Source organism: Carcharodon carcharias, chromosome 16 (assembly GCF_017639515.1).
Source record: "Carcharodon carcharias isolate sCarCar2 chromosome 16, sCarCar2.pri, whole genome shotgun sequence".
NCBI classification, from domain to species: domain Eukaryota; kingdom Metazoa; phylum Chordata; class Chondrichthyes; order Lamniformes; family Lamnidae; genus Carcharodon; species Carcharodon carcharias.
In genome coordinates, this window is record NC_054482.1 from 117,723,856 (window position 1) to 117,742,433 (window position 18,578).

Sequence of the window (18,578 nt, forward strand, 5' to 3'; positions counted from 1 at the left end):
AGGTGGAGGGAGGGAGGGGGGATCAGGTGGAGGGAGGGAGGGGGAATCAGGTGGAGGGAGGGAGGGGGAATCAGGTGGAGGGAGGGAGGGGGAATCAGGTGGAGGGAGGGAGGGGGAATCAGGTGGAGGGAGGGAGGGGGGATCAGGTGGAGGGAGGGAGGGGGATCAGGTGGAGGGAGGGGGGATCAGGTGGAGGGAGGGGGGATCAGGTGGAGGGAGGGAGGGGGATCAGGTGGAGGGAGGGAGGGGGGGATCAGGTTTAGGGAATGAGTTTAGGATCGGAAATGGAGTTGGGGGCCAGCATGAGGGGCTTTCAGGTTGGGCACCAGGTTTGGGTTCAGGACCAGGGAACGAGTTGGGGGGGTCATGGGGGGGGGGGGGGTCAGACGGGGAGTTGGGGGGTTTTGAGGAGGGGGCTTTCCGGTTGGGCACCAAGTTTGGGGTCGGGTGGAGGGGGTTCAGGGTCGCGGAGGATGTTTGGGGTCGGGCCCCGAGTTTAGGGTGTGCTGCCGGGCGGCTTTCCCGCTCCCACACTCGCCTTGCTGCATTCCCCATTTAGGCCGTTTCCAAAAGCCGCCATGTCAGCCTCGCAGTTGCTATGGAAACTCACCGCCGCTACTGCGCAGGCGCAGTGACTTCAGCACCAACCAATCCCCGCTCTCCCACCCCCCCCCCCTTTTTTTACATTGACCCATTAAACAGACACGCATTGTCTCAAGGCACACCAGATACTATCAAGTTTAAAATTGTGCTTCAAAACGGCTGATCTATTCTCAGGCATTTCCATTATAATAAAATCGCTGATTTCACACCCCGCCCCCCCCCCCCCCCCAATCCTCGGAGTAGATGGTAGCTGCCGCCAGCGCTGACCCTTGACCCCGGGACAATGGATGACGCGGAGAAAGTGAAGAGCGCGAGCCGGAGGCGCCTGAGGGATTTCCAGAAGCTTCGAGGTGGGGGCGGGGAGCCGATTCACAACCCCTATCCCCCTCCCCCATCAACCACCCCCCCCCCCCCCCCTCCCTCCCCTTTGCCCACTCTCGGCCCCATCTGTATCCCCGTCTCTGTCAAGCACTCTGACTCCCTGCTCCACCCTGAGGCCCCAGTTCCACACAGACCCCCCCCCCCCCTCACCACCAACACCCCCCTCACCACCAACACCCCCCCTCCCTCACCACCAACACCCCCCCCTCACCACCAACACCCCCCCCTTCACCACCAACACCCCCCCCCACCACCAACACCCCCCTCACCACCAACACCCCCCCTCCCTCACCACCAACACCCCCCCCTCACCACCAACACCCCCCCCCTCACCACCAACACCCCCCCCTCACCACCAACACCCCCCCCTCACCACCAACACCCCCCCCTCACCACCAACACCCCCCCCTCACCACCAACACCCCCCCCACCACCAACACCCCCCCCTTCACCACCAACACCCCCCCCACCACCAACACCCCCCCCTTCACCACCAACACCCCCCCCCACCACCAACACCCCCCTCACCACCAACACCCCCCCCCTCACCACCAAACCCCCCCCTCACCACCAACACCCCCCCCCTCACCACCAACACCCCCCCCTCACCACCAACACCCCCCCCCTCACCACCAACACCCCCCCCTCACCACCAACACCCCCCCCCCTCACCACCAACACCCCCCTCACCACCAACACCCCCCCCTCACCACCAACACCCCCCCCCTCACCACCAACACCCCCCCCCTCACCACCAACACCCCCCCCCCACCACCACCAACACCCCCCCCCTCACCACCAACACCCCCCCCTCACCACCAACACCCCCCTCACCACCAACACCCCCCCCCCACCACCAACACCCCCCCCCCTCACCACCAACACCCCCCCCTCACCACCAACACCCCCCCCCTCACCACCAACACCCCCCCCTCACCACCAACACCCCCCCCCCTCACCACCAACACCCCCCCCCTCACCACCAACACCCCCCCCCCCACCACCAACACCCCCCCCTCACCACCAACACCCCCCCCTCACCACCAACACCCCCCCCCCCCCACCACCAACACCCCCCCCCTCACCACCAACACCCCCCCCCCCTCACCACCAACACCCCCCCCTCACCACTAACACCCCCCCCCCTCACCACCAACACCCCCCCCTCACCACCACACCCCCCCACCACCAACACCCCCCCCCTCACCACCAACACCCCCCCCCTCACCACCAACACCCCCCCCTCACCACCAACACCCCCCCCCCCCCTCACCACCAACACCCCCCCCTCACCACCAACACCCCCCCCCCCCTCACCACCAACACCCCCCCCTTCACCACCAACACCCCCCCCCCTCACCACCAACACCCCCCCCCCACCACCACCAACACCCCCCCCCCTCACCACCAACACCCCCCCCCCCCCTCACCACCAACACCCCCCCCCCTTCACCACCAACACCCCCCCCTCACCACCAACACCCCCCCCCTTCACCACCAACACCCCCCCCCTCACCACCAACACCCCCCCCCCACCACCACCAACACCCCCCCCTCTCACCACCAACACCCCCCCCCCACCACCACAAACACCCCCCCCCTTCACCACCAACACCCCCCCCTCACCACCAACACCCCCCCCCCTTCACCACCAACACCCCCCTCACCACCAACACCCCCCCCCTTCACCACCAACACCCCCCCCTTCACCACCAACACCCCCCCCCCCCCTCACCACCAACACCCCCCCCCTCACCACCAACACCCCCCCCCCTTCACCACCAACACCCCCCTCACCACCAACACCCCCCCCACCACCAACACCCCCCCCCCCCACCACCAACACCCCCCCCCACCACCAACACCGCCCCCCCCCACCACCAACACCCCCCCCCACCACCAACACCCCCCCCCCTCACCACCAACACCCCCCCCTCACCACCAACACCCCCCCCTCACCACCAACACCCCCCTCACCACCAACACCCCCCCCCCTCACCACCAACACCCCCCCCCTCACCACCAACACCCCCCCCACCACCAACACCCCCCCCCCCACCACCAACACCCCCCCCCCTCACCACCAACACCCCCCCCACCACCAACACCCCCCCCTCACCACCAACACCCGCCCCTCACCACCAACACCCCCCCCTCACCACCAACACCCCCCCCTCACCACCAACACCCCCCCCCCACCACCAACACCCCCCCCTCACCACCACCCCCACCCCCCTCACCACCACACCCAGTCCCCCCTCACCACCAACACCCCCCTCACCACCAACACCCCCCTCACCACCAACACCCCCCCCCCCCTCACCACCAACACCCCCCTCACCACCAACACCCCCCTCACCACCAACACCCCCCCCCCTCACCACCAACACCCCCCCCCCACCACCAACACCCCCCCCCCACCACCAACACCCCCCCCCCACCACCAACACCCCCCCCCTCACCACCAACACCCCCCCCTCACCACCAACACCCCCCCCTCACCACCAACACCCCCCCCCCTCACCACCACCAACACCCCCCCCACCACCAACACCCCCCCCCCACCACCAACACCCCCCCCTCACCACCAACACCCCCCCCCCACCACCAACACCCCCCCCCCCCACCACCCCCCCCCCCTCACCACCAACACCCCCTGTGTCAGACCCCCCCCTCACCACCAACACCCCCCCCCTCACCACCAACACCCCCCCCTCACCACCAACACCCCCCCCACCACCAACACCCCCTGTGTCAGACCCCCCCCTCACCACCAACACCCCCCCTCACCACCAACACCCCCCCCTCACCACCAACACCCCCTGTGTCAGACCCCCCCCTCACCACCAACACCCCCCCCCCCACCACCAACACCCCCTGTGTCAGACCCCCCCCTCACCACCAACACCCCCCCCCCCACCACCAACACCCCCTGTGTCAGACCCCCCCCTCACCACCAACACCCCCCCCCCCACCACCAACACCCCCTGTGTCAGACCCCCCCCTCACCACCAACACCCCCCCCCTCACCACCAACACCCCCCCCTCACCACCAACACCCCCCCCCCACCACCAACACCCCCCCCCACCACCAACACCCCCCCCCTCACCACCAACATCCCCCCCCTCACCACCAACACCCCCCCCCTCACCACCAACATCCCCCCCCTCACCACCAACACCCCCCCCACCACCACAAACACCCCCCCCTCACCACCAACACCCCCCTCACCACCAACACCCCCCCCACCACCACCAACACCCCCCCCTCACCACCAACACCCCCCCCTCACCACCAACACCCCCCCCTCACCACCAACACCCCCCCCTCACCACCAACACCCCCCCCCCCCACCACCAACACCCCCCCCTCACCACCAACATCCCCCCCTCACCACCAACACCCCCCCCCCTCACCACCAACACCCCCCCCTCACCACCAACACCCCCCCCCACCACCAACACCCCCCCCTCACCACCAACACCCCCCCCTCACCACCAACACCCCCCCCTCACCACCACCAACACCCCCCCCTCACCACCAACACCCCCCCCCTCACCACCAACACCCCCCCCCTCACCACCAACACCCCCCCCCCCTCACCACCAACATCCCCCCCCACCACCAACACCCCCCCCCCTCACCACCAACACCCCCCCCCACCACCAACATCCCCCCCTCACCACCAACACCCCCTGTGTCAGACCCCCCCCTCACCACCAACACCCCCCCCCCTCACCACCAACACCCCCCCCCCTCACCACCAACACCCCCCCCCCTCACCACCAACACCCCCCCCCTCACCACCAACACCCCCCCCCTCACCACCAACACCCCCCCCCTCACCACCAACACCCCCCCCCTCACCACCAACACCCCCTGTGTCAGACCCCCCCCTCACCACCAACACCCCCCTCCCTCACCACCAACACCCCCCCCTCACCACCAACACCCCCCCCTCACCACCAACATCCCCCCCTCACCACCAACACCCCCTGTGTCAGACCCCCCCCTCACCACCAACACCCCCCCCCTCACCACCAACACCCCCCCCTCACCACCAACACCCCCTGTGTCAGACCCCCCCCTCACCACCAACACCCCCCCTCACCACCAACACCCCCCCCCCCACCACCAACACCCCCCCCTCACCACCAACACCCCCCCCCCTCACCACCAACACCCCCCCCTCACCACCAACCCCCCCCCCTCACCACCAACACCGCCCCCTCACCACCAACACCCCCCCCCTCACCACCAACACCCCCCCCTCACCGCCAACACCCCCTGTGTCAGACCCCCCCCTCACCACCAACACCCCCCCCTCACCACCAACACCCCCCCCCCTACCACCAACACCCCCCCCCCACCACCAACACCCCCCCCCCTCACCACCAACACCCCCCCCCTCACCACCAACACCCCCCCCTCACCACCAACACCCCCCCCCACCACCAACACCCCCCCCTCACCACCAACACCCCCCCCCCACCACCAACACCCCCCCCCCACCACCAACACCCCCCCCCTCACCACCAACACCCCCCCCCTCACCACCAACACCCCCCCCCCCTCACCACCAACACCCCCCCCCTCACCACCAACAACCCCCCCTCACCACCAACACCCCCCCCCCCTCACCACCAACACCCCCCCCCCCTCACCACCAACACCCCCCCCCCTCACCACCAACACCCCCCCCCTCACCACCAAAACCCCCCCCCTCACCACCAACACCCCCCCCTCACCACCAACACCCCCTGTGTCAGACCCCCCCCTCACCACCAACACCCCCCCCCCTCACCACCAACACCCCCCCCACCACCAACACCCCCTGTGTCAGACCCCCCCCTCACCACCAACACCCCCCCCCCTCACCACCAACACCCCCCCCCCTCACCACCAACACCCCCCCTCACCACCAACACCCCCCCCCTCACCACCAACACCCCCCCCCCTCACCACCAACACCCCCCCCCCTCACCACCAACACCCCCCCCTCACCACCAACACCCCCTGTGTCAGACCCCCCCCCACCACCAACACCCCCCCCCTCACCACCAACACCCCCCCACCACCAACACCCCCTGTGTCAGACCCCCCCCCCACCACCAACACCCCCTGTGTCAGACCCCCCCCTCACCACCAACACCCCCCCCCCTCACCACCAACACCCCCCCTCACCACCAACACCCCCCCCCTCACCACCAACACCCCCCCCACCACCAACACCCCCCCTCACCACCAACACCCCCCCCTCACCACCAACACCCCCCCCTCACCACCAACACCCCCCCCTCACCACCAACACCCCCCCCCCTCACCACCAACACCCCCCCCCCTCACCACCAACACCCCCCCTCACCACCAACACCCCCCCCTCACCACCAACACCCCCCCCTCACCACCAACACCCCCCCCCACCACCAACACCCCCCCCTCACCACCAACACCCCCCCCTCACCACCAACACCCCCCCCCTCACCACCAACACCCCCCCCTCACCACCAACACCCCCCCTCACCACCAACACCCCCCCCTCACCACCAACACCCCCCCCCTCACCACCAACACCCCCCCCCTCACCACCAACACCCCCCCCCCTCACCACCAACACCCCCCCCTCACCACCAACACCCCCCCTCACCACCAACACCCCCCCCCCCACCACCAACACCCCCCCTCACCACCAACACCCCCCCCTCACCACCAACACCCCCCCCTCACCACCAACACCCTCCCCTCACCACCAACACCCCCCCCCCTCACCACCAACACCCCCCCCTCACCACCAACACCCCCCCCCCTCACCACCAACACCCCCCCCCTCACCACCAACACCCCCTGTGTCAGACCCCCCCCTCACCACCAACACCCCCCCCTCACCACCAACACCCCCCCCCCTCACCACCAACACCCCCCCCTCACCACCAACACCCCCCCCCCTCACCACCAACACCCCCCCCCCTCACCACCAACACCCCCCCCTCACCACCAACACCCCCCCCCTCACCACCAACACCCCCCCCCTCACCACCAACACCCCCTGTGTCAGACCCCCCCCTCACCACCAACATCCCCCCCCTCACCACCAACACCCCCCCCCATCACCACCAACACCCCCCCCCCCTCACCACCAACACCCCCCCTCACCACCAACACCCCCCCTCACCACCAACACCCCCCCTCACCACCAACACCCCCCCTCACCACCAACACCCCCCCCTCACCACCAACACCCCCCCCTCACCACCAACACCCCCCCTCACCACCAACACCCCCCCTCACCACCAACACCCCCCCTCACCACCAACACCCCCCCTCACCACCAACACCCCCCCTCACCACCAACACCCCCCCTCACCACCAACACCCCCCCCTCACCACCAACACCCCCCCCCCCACCACCAACACCCCCTGTGTCAGACCCCCCCCTCACCACCAACACCCCCCCCCTCACCACCAACAGCCCCCCCTCACCACCAACACCCCCCCCCCTCACCACCAACACCCCCCCCTCACCACCAACACCCCCCCCTCACCACCAACACCCCCCCCCTCACCACCAACACCCCCCCCTCACCACCAACCCCCCCCCCCCTCACCACCAACATCCCCCCCTCACCACCAACACCCCCCCCTCACCACCAACACCCCCCCCTCACCACCAACACCCCCCCTTCACCACCAACACCCCCCCCTTCACCACCAACACCCCCCCCTTCACCACCAACACCCCCCCCCTTCACCACCAACACCCCCCCCCTTCACCACCAACACCCCCCCACTCACCACCAACACCCCCCCCCTCACCACCAACACCCCCTGTGTCAGACCCCCCCCTCACCACCAACACCCCCTGTGTCAGACCCCCCCCCCACCACCAACACCCCCTGTGTCAGACCCCCCCTCACCACCAACACCCCCCCCTCACCACCAACACCCCCTGTGTCAGACCCCCCCCTCACCACCAACACCCCCTGTGTCAGACCCCCCCCTCACCACCAACACCCCCTGTGTCAGACCCCCCCCACCACCAACACCCCCTGTGTCAGACCCCCCCTCACCACCAACACCCCCCCCTCACCACCAACACCCCCTGTGTCAGACCCCCCCCCCTCACCACCAACACCCCCTGTGTCAGACCCCCCCTCACCACCAACACCCCCTGTGTCAGACCCCCCCTCACCACCAACACCCCCTGTGTCAGACCCCCCCTCACCACCAACACCCCCTGTGTCAGACCCCCCCCCCTCACCACCAACACCCCCTGTGTCAGACCCCCCCCCACCACCAACACCCCCTGTGTCAGACGCCCCCTCACCACCAACACCCCCTGTGCCAGACCCCCCCTCACCACCAACACCCCCTGTGTCAGACCCCTCTTCACCACCAACACCCCCTGTGCCAGACCCCCCCCTCACCACCAACGCCCTCTCTGCCCGACACCCCACCCCTCCTCAGCCAACCTCCTGTGCCAGAGCCCCCCCTCCTCGGCTAACCATCTCTGTCAGACCCCCCCCAACCACCAACACCCTCTCTGCCAGACCCCCCCTCACCACCAATACCCTCTCTGCCAGACCCCCCCCCAACCACCAACACCCTCTCTGTCAGACCCCCCTTCACCACCAACATGCTCTCTGCCAGACGCCCCTGCACCGCCAACACCCTCTCTGCCAGACGCCCCTGCACTGCCAACACCCTCTCTGCCAGACTCCCCCTGCACCACCAACACCCTCTCTGCCAGATGCCCCTGCACCGCCAACACCCTCTCTGCCAGACTCCCCCTCACCACCAACACTCCCTGTGCCAGACCCCCCCAACCACCAACACCCTCTCTGCCACAACACCCCTCTCCGCCAACACCCTCGCTGCCAGGCCCCCCACCTCTCTGCCAGACCCCCCTCCCCCAACCGCCAACACTCTCTCTGCCAGACCCCCCATGTCAGCACCCCCCTCCCCAGCCTGCTGCCCAACCTCCGCTCCCCATGATCACTTCCTAAAGGTTTGAGCCACTTTGATGAAGTGCCCAGAAATTCCACTGGAAATCTGCACTTTCAAGAAGTGAAAGGGCAAGAATTAATTAGCTGGAAGCTAAACTTCAGACACTGCAATTCATCAGGCAGGCGGAAAGTTACCTGAGCAATCAGTTCCAGAAAGTAGTTCCCGCGTTGGTTGTGCAATTTTGGAACTCTCTGCCTCAGAAAGTGGCGGAGACAGAATCATTGAATATCTTTAAGGCAGATGTAGTTAGATCCTTGTTAGGCAAGGGAATCAGGGTAGATGGGAATGTGGAAATCGAAACACAAACAGATCAGCCATGATAAAAACAAAAACAAAAAACTGCGGATGCTGGAAATCCAAAACAAAAACAGAAATACCTGGAAAAACTCAGCAGGTCTGGCAGCATTGACGGAGAAGGAAAGAGTTGACGTTTTGATTCCTCATGACCCTTCAACAGAACTGAGTTTTGAAAAATCAGTTCTGTTGAAGGGTCATGAGGACTCGAAACGTCAACTCTTTTCTTCTCCGCCAATGCTGCCAGACCTGCTGAGTGTTTTCAGATCAGCCATGATCTAATTGAATGACGGAGCAGGCTTGAGGGGCCCCAACATGGTCTGCTCCTGTTAGTATTTTTTTATTTTTCTTATGTCATCTGATTTTGTCAGTGATCAAGGACTGGAGGGTGTGAGTGTGAGTGAGGCAGGCATGGGGTTTGAGAATGTAGACATGGAGGAGCCTTAGTCTTTGCTATTGTCCAGCAGATTCAAGATTCTTGCAGCTTGTATGGATGAGAGTAGGGACTGAAGGGTGCATGAGCAGACTTACCATGGTGCAGGGAACCATTCAAGTGGGGGAATAAATAGTAATGTAGTGGTATTGGGGGACAGTATAGTCAGAGATAGACAGTTCTCTGCAGCCGAGAGCGTGAGTCCAGAAAGCTATTATGCCTGCCCACTACCACAGCTGGGGGCACCTGCCCAGGGCTGTAGAGGAATTTGCAGTGGGAGGGTGAGGATCCAGCTGGATCCTCCCCCAGTGGGGTACCAATGAGAATAGATGGAACTAGGAAAGAGTTAGGGATTATGAGCAGATAGTGCTAAATTAAAAAAGCAGAGCCTACAACAAACATATTAATTAGGAGCAGAATTAGGCCACTTGAGCCTGCTTCACCATTCAATAAGATCATGGCTGATCTGAATGTAACCTCAACCCCACATTCCTGCCTACCCCTGATAACCTTTCACTCCTTTGTTAATCAAGAATCTATCTAGCTCTGCCTTAAAAATATTCAAAGCCTCTGCTTCCACTGCCTTTTGAGGAAGAAAGTTCCAAAGACACTCAATCCTCTGAGAGAAAAATTTTCTCCTCATCTCTGTCTTAAATGACTGACCCCTTATTTTTAAACAGGGACCCCTAGTTCTAGATTCTCCCACAAGAGGAAACATCCCCTCCAAATCCATCGTCAAGACCCCTCAGGATCTTAAAGGTTTCAATTAAGTTGTCTCTTACTCTTCTAAATTCCAGTGGATGAGGTAACCTCAGAGGTAATAATCTCTGGTTTGCTACCTGAACCAGGTGTGAATTGGCATGGGGTAAATAAGATTAGAGTTAAATGTGTGGCTCAAAGCTTAAGGTTGGAGAAGTGGGCCTTGATTCATGGGGCAAGTGGGAGCTGTTCTGGTGAGTTGTGTAACTAGGGCATTAGAGAGGACTTTAAGCTAAATGATGGAGGGGGGAGGATCACCTGCGAGATGTGGTAAATTAAAGAGGAAGGTCAAGGTAGTCGAGCAGGGTAGCAATGTGGGCAATGAGAACCAGAATGTGGCAGGAAGAAATAGAGCACATAGAATTAAAAATCCCCTGGGAGACTCACTTTCTATAGGACCAACGCACACTTAGTTAACTCGTTTCTTTTTAAAATATTTATAGAAACTCTTACTATCTGCTTTTATATTTCTGGCCAGCTTTCTCTCATATTCTAATTTTTCCCTCCTTGTTAATCTTTTAGTCATTATTTGTTGTTCCTTATATTCTGTCCAATCTTCTGGCCTTCCAACTATCTTTGCATAATTATATGATTTTTCTTCAAGTTTGATACTATCTTTAACCTTTCTAGTTAACCACGGATGGTGTGTCCTTGGACTTTTTCTTACTCGTTGGGAAGGATGCACCAGGAGATAAAGTCCGAGACTAAGTAAGGGCAATTAAGAAGGCATGAAAGCAGAGCTGGCTAAAGTGAATTGGTGAATTAAGAGATAGGTCAATAGAGATGCAGTGGCAAACATTTACGGGGATATTTTGGGATACACAGAATAGATACATTCCAACAAGTGAAAAATTAGAGTACAAGAGAAAGCTAGCCACAAATATAAAAACAGTTTCTTTTTAAAATATTTATAGAAACTTTTACTAAGGAGTGTTGGTCCAATAGAAAGTGAGTCTGGAGAATTGATAATGGAAAACTAGGAAATGGCAGATGAATTGAACAGGTATTTTGCATCACTCTTTACCATGGAGGATTCAAGTAACACCCCAGAGGCAGCTGTTAATCAGGATATGAAAGATAGGGAGGAACTCAGGAAAATTACAATCACCAGCGAAGTGGTACTGATTAAATTGTTGGAGCTGCAGGCTGTCTAGTGCCCTGGTCCTGATGGACTTCATCCCAGGGTCTTAAAAGAAGTGGCTAGTGAGATAGTTGACAAAGTGCCACACAGGAGACCATAAGACGTAGGAGCAGAAGTAGGCCATTCGGCCCGTTGAATGTGCTCTGCCATTCAATGAGATCATGGCTGATATGATGCATTGGTTTTAATTTTCCAAAACTCCCTAAATTCGGGGAAGGTCCCATTAGATTGGAAGATAGCAAATGTAACTCCATTATACAAAAAGGGAAGGAGAAAGAAAGTGGGCCAGTTAGCTTAACATCTGTTATAGGGAAAATATTAGAAGCCCCTGTTAAAGAAGCTGTAGCGGGGGCTTGGATAAGTTCAAGGTAATCAGGCAAAGTCAACATGGTTTTGTGTAAGGGAAATCATGTTAATCATGTTTAACCAACTTATTGGAGTTCTTTGAGGAAGTAATGTGCTGTGGACAAAGTGGATGCACTGTGCTCAGATTTGCAGAAGGCATTTGATAAGGTGCCACATCAAAGGCTATTGCGGAAAGTAAAAGCTCATGGTATAGGGGGTAACAGACTGGCATGGATAGAAGATTGGCTAGCTAACAGGAAGCAGAGAGTAGGCATAAATGGGTCTTTTTCAGGTTGACAAGATGTAATGAGTGGTGTGACACAGGGATCAGTGCTAGGACCTTGACTGTTTACAATTTATATAAATGACTTGGATGAAGGGTTGGATGGGATGGTTGCCAAATTTGCTGATGACACAAAGACAGGTAGGAAAGTAAAATGTGAAGAGGACATAAGGAGGCTACAAAAAGGTATAGGTTAATTGAGTAGGCGAAGAACTGGCAAATGGAGTATAATGTGGGAAAATGTGAAATTGTTCAAATTGGCAGGAAGAATAAAAGAGAAGCATATTATCTAAATGGTGAGATATTGCAGAGCTCTGAGATGCAGGGGGATCTGGGTGTCTTAGCACTTGTTATGACCATGCAGTTGGTAAAGTTGAGTTATTTAAAAATCCCAGAGGGAAACTTTAAATAACTGTCATATCCTATAATTTTAAGTGTTATGTTTGATATGCAACTCTAAATTCAAGAATCAGACCACTAGCTCTCAAGAGGTTTTATATTAAGCTAAATTAAACATTTTATTAATTTACACAAGTTAAATATATACACATGGCTACAAATTACTATGATCATAACTTTTAACAGTTCCCAAACTAATCTCCATTAAGGCAACAGCAACCCATAGACTTAACCAGACACCAGGCAAAGCATTTGCACCTTACAAATTCAAAATGAGGCTCTTTTCACTTTGGTTCCTGTGGAGAAAACTGGAAGCTTACAGTTGCTTTTGAGCTCACATTGCCGCTGCTCTACACACACAATACTGCTGAAGTTAAACCTAGCACAGCCCATTGAATGTAAATTCTCATTGTATCACCAACCTCTGAACTAGACCGCTCTAACAATAAAGCCTCTTTCATAGTACCAAGTTTATTAGTAATATAAACATATTGCTTGGTATCTGCTAGATAGGTGTCAGTTTTCACCCCACTTCTTGAATGCTTTATTCAAAAAAAAATGCAAATGCACCCTATCTTTCTTACATATCAAATCTAGTACACATCAAAGCACCCAGATTAGCTGGCTTTAATCCAATTAAGACATTCCCACAGACTAAACCTCTATTTTAAAAGAAAAATACTTTCCAATAATATCGTATACGTTAATAGCTTCATGACAGTGCATGAATTGCAAAAGGATAGCTTGCAGGCATAACAAGTAATTAGGGAGGCTAATAGACTGTTAATGCAAGGAGAATTGAATACAAAAGTAGGAAAGTTACGCTTCAGTTATACAGAGCACTAGTGAGACCACATCTGGAGTACTGTGTACAGTTTTGGTCACATTGTTTAAGGAAGGATGTAAATGCGTTGGAAGCAGTTCAGTGAAGGTTTTACCAGACAAATACCAGGAATGGGTGGTCTTATGAGGAAAGTTTTTTTTTAAATTCATTCTTGGGATATGGGCTTTGCTGGCTGGGCCAGCATTTATTGCCCGTCCCTAGTTACTCTTGAGGTGGTGGTGGTGAGCAACCTTCTTGAAACACTACATGTGGTGTAAGTATACCCACAGTGCTATTAAGAAGGGAGTTCCAGGATTTTGACCCAATGACAGTGAAGGAATGGCGATATATTTTCAAGTCAGGATGGTGAGTGACTTGGAAGGAACATCCAGGTGGTGGTATTCCCATGTGTCTGCTGCCGTTGTCCTTCTAGATGGTAGTAGTTGTGGCTTTGGAAGGTGCTGTTTAAGGAACCTTGGTGAATTCCTGCAGTACATCTTGTAGATGGTATACACTGTTGCTACTGTGTCTCTGTGGTGGAGGGAGTGAATGTTTGTAGATGTGGTGCCAATCAAGTGGGCTGCTTTGTCCTGGATGGTGTCAAGTTTCTTGCTGCTCTTTGACAAGGTGCCGCACAGGAGCCTGCTCAGTAAGATAAGAGCCCATGGTGTTAGAGGCAATGTACTAGCATGGATAGAAGATTGGCTGTCTGGCAGGAGGCAGAGAATGGGGATAAGGGGGTCCTTCTCAGGATGGCGGCCGGTGACTAGTGGAGTTCCGCAGGGGTCAGTGTTGGGACCACAACTTTTCACTTTATACATTAATTATCTAGATGAAGGAATTGAGGGCATCCTGTCTAAGTTTGCAGATGATACAAAGATAGGTGGAGGGACAGGTAGTATTGAGGAGGCAGGGAGGCTGCAGGAGGATTTGGACAGGTTAGGAGAATGGGCAAAGAAGTGGCAGATGAAATACAACGTGGGGAAGTCTGAGGTTGTGCACTTTGGTAGGTAGAATAGAGGCATAGACTATTTTCTAAATGGGGAGATTTCAGAAATCTGGAGTGCAAAGGGACTTGGGAGTCCTAATCCAGGATTCTCTTAATGTTAACTTGCAGGTTGAGTCGGTAGTTAGGAAGGCAAATGCAATGTTGGCAATTATTTCGAGAGAACTAGAATATAAAAGCAGGGATGTGCTGCTGAGGCTTTATAAGGCTCTGGTCAGACCACATTTAGAATATTGTGAGCAATTTTGGGCCCCTTATCTCAGGAAGGCTATTCTGGCCCTGGAGAGGGTCCACAGGAGTTTCACCAGAATGATCCGAGGAATGAAAGGCTTAACATATGAGTAACGTTTGAGGACTCTCGGTCTATACTCGATGGAGTTTAGGAGGATGAGGGGGGATCTGATTGAAATCTACAGAATACTGAAAGGCCTGGATAGAGTGGACGTGGGGAAGACGTTTCCATTAGTAGGAGAGACTAGGACCCGAGGGCACAGCCTCAGAGTAAAGGGAAGACCGTTTAGAACAGAGATGAGGAGAAACTTATTTAGCCAGAGAGTGGTAAATCTATGGAACTCATTGCCACAGAAGGCTGTGGAGGCCAGGTCATTGAGTGTATTCAAGACTGAGATAGATAGGTTCTTGATTGGTAAGGGGATCAAAGGTTACGGAGAGAATGGAGTTGAGATTGAATGGTGGAGCAGACTCGATGGGCCGAATGGCTCCTCTGTCTTATGGTCTTCTTGAGTGTTGTGGGAGCTGCACTCATCCAGGCAAGTGAGGAGTATTCCATCACACTCCTAACTTGTGCCTTGTGGACAGGCTTTGGGGAGTCAGGAGGTGAATTACTCAATGCATGATTCCTACTCTCTGACCTGCTCTTGTATTTATATGGCTAGTCCAATTCAGTTTCTCAATAGTGACCCCCAGTATGTTGATGGTGGGGGATTCAGTGATGGTAATACCATTGAACATCAAGGGGCGATGGTTAGATTCTCTCTTGTTGGAGGCGGTCATTGCCTGGCACTTGTATGCCATGAATGTTACTTGTCAATTGTCAGCCCAAACCTAGATATTGTCCAGGTCTTGCTGCATTTGGACATGGACTGCTTCAGTATCTGGGGAGTCACAAATGGTGCTAAACATTGTGCAATCACTGGTGAACATCCTCACTTCTGACCCTATGATAGAAGGAAGGTCACTGATGAAGCAGCTGAAGATGGTTGGGCTGAGGACATGACCCAGATGAACTCCTTCAGTGATGTCCTGGAGCTGAGATGACTGACCTCTAACAATCACAACCATCTTCCTTTGTGCTAGGCATGACTGCAACCAGTGGAGAGTTTTCCCCCTGATTCCCATTGACTCCAGTTTTGCTAGGGCTCCTTGATGTCAAGGGCAGTCACTCCCTTCAAGAAAGAAGGGAGACAAATAGCAGGAAACCATAGGCCAATTAATTTCTTTCATGGGGAAGATGCTAAAGTCCGTTATTGAGGAAATAAGAAGACATTTAGAAGATCTCAATCCAATCAGGCAGTGCCAACATGGTTTTGTTAAATGGAAATCATGTTTGAATAATTTACTATTGTTCTTTGAGGAAATAATAAGCAAGGTGGCCAAGGGGGAATCTACAGATGTGGTGTAGTTGGATTTCGAAAAGGCATTTGATTCATTGCAAATTAAAGATGATTTTATACGCAAAATAAGACTTCATGGTGTTGGGGTGGCATTTTAGCATGGGTAGATGATTGATTAGCTTACAGGCAGCAGAGAGTAGAGTAAATAAGTTCCAATGGAAGTGGAGTGCCTCAACTATTTGCAATCTATATCAATGATTTGGATGAAGGGATCGATGCATGGTTGCTGAATTTGCTAATGATCAAAATAAAAGGTAGGAAAGTAAGTTGTCAAGAGGACATAAAGGGTCTACAAATGGATTTAGATAGGTTTCGTGAGTGGACAAAAATTTGGCAAATGGCGTATATTGTGGGAAAATGTGAACTTGTCTGCTTTGGCAGGAAGAATAAAAAAATACTATTTAAATTAGAGACTGCAGAACACGACTGCAGAGGGATCTGGGTGTCTTGGTACATGAATCATAAAAAGTTAGCATGCTGGCACTGCAAGTGATTAGGAAGACAAATGAAATGTTGGTGTTTATTGCTAGGGGTACTGAGAATAAAAGTAGGGAAGCATTGCTACAGCTGTACAGGGCCTTAGTTAGACCACAGCTGGAGTACTGTGTACAGTTTTGGCCTCCTTACTTAGGAAAGTATCACAGTATCTTTACAATGCAAAAGGAGGCCATTCAGCCCATTGAGTCTGCACTGATTCTCTGAAAGAGCATTCCACCTAGTCCCACTCCCCTGCCTTATCCCTGTAACATTGCACATTTTCTCTTTTCGGGTAGCAATCCAATTCCCTTTTGAATACTTCAATCGAACCTGCTCCTCCACCCTTTCAGGAAGTTTGTTACAGACTCCAACTACCCTCTGGGTCAAAAAAAATTTCCCTCACATCACATTTACCCCTTTTGCCAATTATTTTGAATCTGTGCCCCCTTGCACTTGATGTTCTCTTGAATGGGAACAGTTTCTCACTATTTACCCTGTCCATACCCCTCAGGATTTTGAACAACTCTATCAAGTCTCCTCCCAGCCTTCTCTTCTCCAAAGAAAACAGTCCCAACCTCTACAATCTATCCTCATAGCTACAGTTCTTCCTCCTGGGAACCATTCTTGTGAATCTCCTCTATATTCCCACCATTACCTTCATGTCCTTCCTCAAGCATGGCACCCAGAACTGGACACAGTACTCCAGATGAGGCCTAACTAGTGTCTTATACAATTCCTTACTCTTGTACTCAATGCCCCTATTAATAAAACCTAAGATACTATATGCTTTATTAATTGTTCTCTCAACATGCCCTGCCATCTTCAATGACCTATGTATGTATACACTAAGATCCCTCTGTTCCTGCATCTCCTTTAGAGGCTCTCCCTTTATTTTACAGTCTCACCATACCTTTCCTGCCAAAGTGAATCACTTCACACTTCTCTGCATTGAACTTCATCTGCCACTTGTCTGCCCAAACCACCAACATGTCTATGTCCTTTTGAAGTTCAAGACTACCCCATCACATTTGACAACATTTCCAATCTTCGTATCATCTAAGACCCTGAGGAAATCTGATATGGTGGATATCGGGAGAATGTTTCCTCTTGTGGGGAATCTAGAACCGGTGGACACATTTTAAAAATTAGGGCTCTACCATTTAAGACTGAGATGAGAAACAATTTTTTTCTCTGAGGGTTGTTCGTCTGTGGAATTCTCTTCCGCAGAGAGCAGTGGAAGCTGGGTCATTGAATTTATTCAAGGCTGAGTTAGACAGGTTTTTGATAGATAAAGGAGTCAAGGATTATGGAGGGCAGGCAAGGAAGTGGATTTGAGTCCAGAATCTGATTAGCTATGATATTATCGAATGGCGCAGGAGGCTTGAGGGGTCAAATGGCCTATTCCTCCTAATCCTTTTCTCCTCACGTGAGGGAGGGAATTTGGTTCACTTTCCTGGTCGCTGATGTGTTTGTCCCATCTCCTGGCCATTGACAGTCCACTGATGAATCACTGCTCTTTGTCCGCTTCCTCTTACAATTTTTTTTCGTCGTTTTGTTCAGGAAAGGAAGTGACACCTGGTGAGTTCTGGGACGTTGTGGTCATTACAGCTGCTGATGAAAGACAAGAGCTGGTATTTGAGCAGCAGATCAGCAGCAAGCTGGAGAAGAATGAGCTTCCCCTCAACGTGCGGTATCATGTGTTTGCTGATCCAATGGGGCCAAAAATTGGTAAGAGATTCTGCCATGGACAAAATGATGAACTAAAAAGTTGCTAAACCATCACTAATCACTACTACAGCCTCAGCTGGAGTATTGTGTCCAATTCTGGGCACTGCACCTTTGAACAGATGTCAAGGTGTTGGAGAGGGTGCAGAGGAGATTTACTAGAATGGGACCAGGGATGAGGGACTTCAATTAATGTGGAGATTCAGGAGGGGCTGGGGTTGTTCTCCCATATGGAGTATAGAATTACATAATATTTACAGGACAGAAACC

At 55.4% G+C, this 18,578-nt stretch overlaps 2 protein-coding genes across 3 annotated transcripts in view; one reads left to right on the forward strand and one right to left on the reverse strand.

The window, feature by feature from the left end:
- The window catches only part of LOC121288992 (leucine-rich repeat and IQ domain-containing protein 3-like), a 34,734-nt gene extending 34,143 nt beyond the window's left edge, over positions 1–591 (reverse strand). The window contains exon 1 of the mRNA XM_041207853.1: positions 539–591. Within this exon, the coding sequence (XP_041063787.1) occupies positions 539–580 (42 nt within the window). The 5' untranslated portion in view covers positions 581–591. The remainder of the gene's footprint in view (positions 1–538) is intronic.
- A 293-nt stretch (positions 592–884) lies between these two features.
- fpgt (fucose-1-phosphate guanylyltransferase) overlaps positions 885–18,578 on the forward strand; it is a 33,031-nt gene continuing 15,337 nt past the window's right edge. The window contains exons 1-2 of one of the 2 annotated variants that reach the window (XM_041208789.1): positions 885–953; positions 18,144–18,311. In XM_041208789.1, coding sequence (XP_041064723.1) covers positions 887–953; positions 18,144–18,311 — 235 coding nt within the window. In that variant the 5' untranslated portion in view covers positions 885–886. Of the gene's footprint in view, positions 954–11,104; positions 11,184–18,143; positions 18,312–18,578 lie in introns of those variants that run through there. The other variant, XM_041208790.1, reaches the window with a different exon arrangement.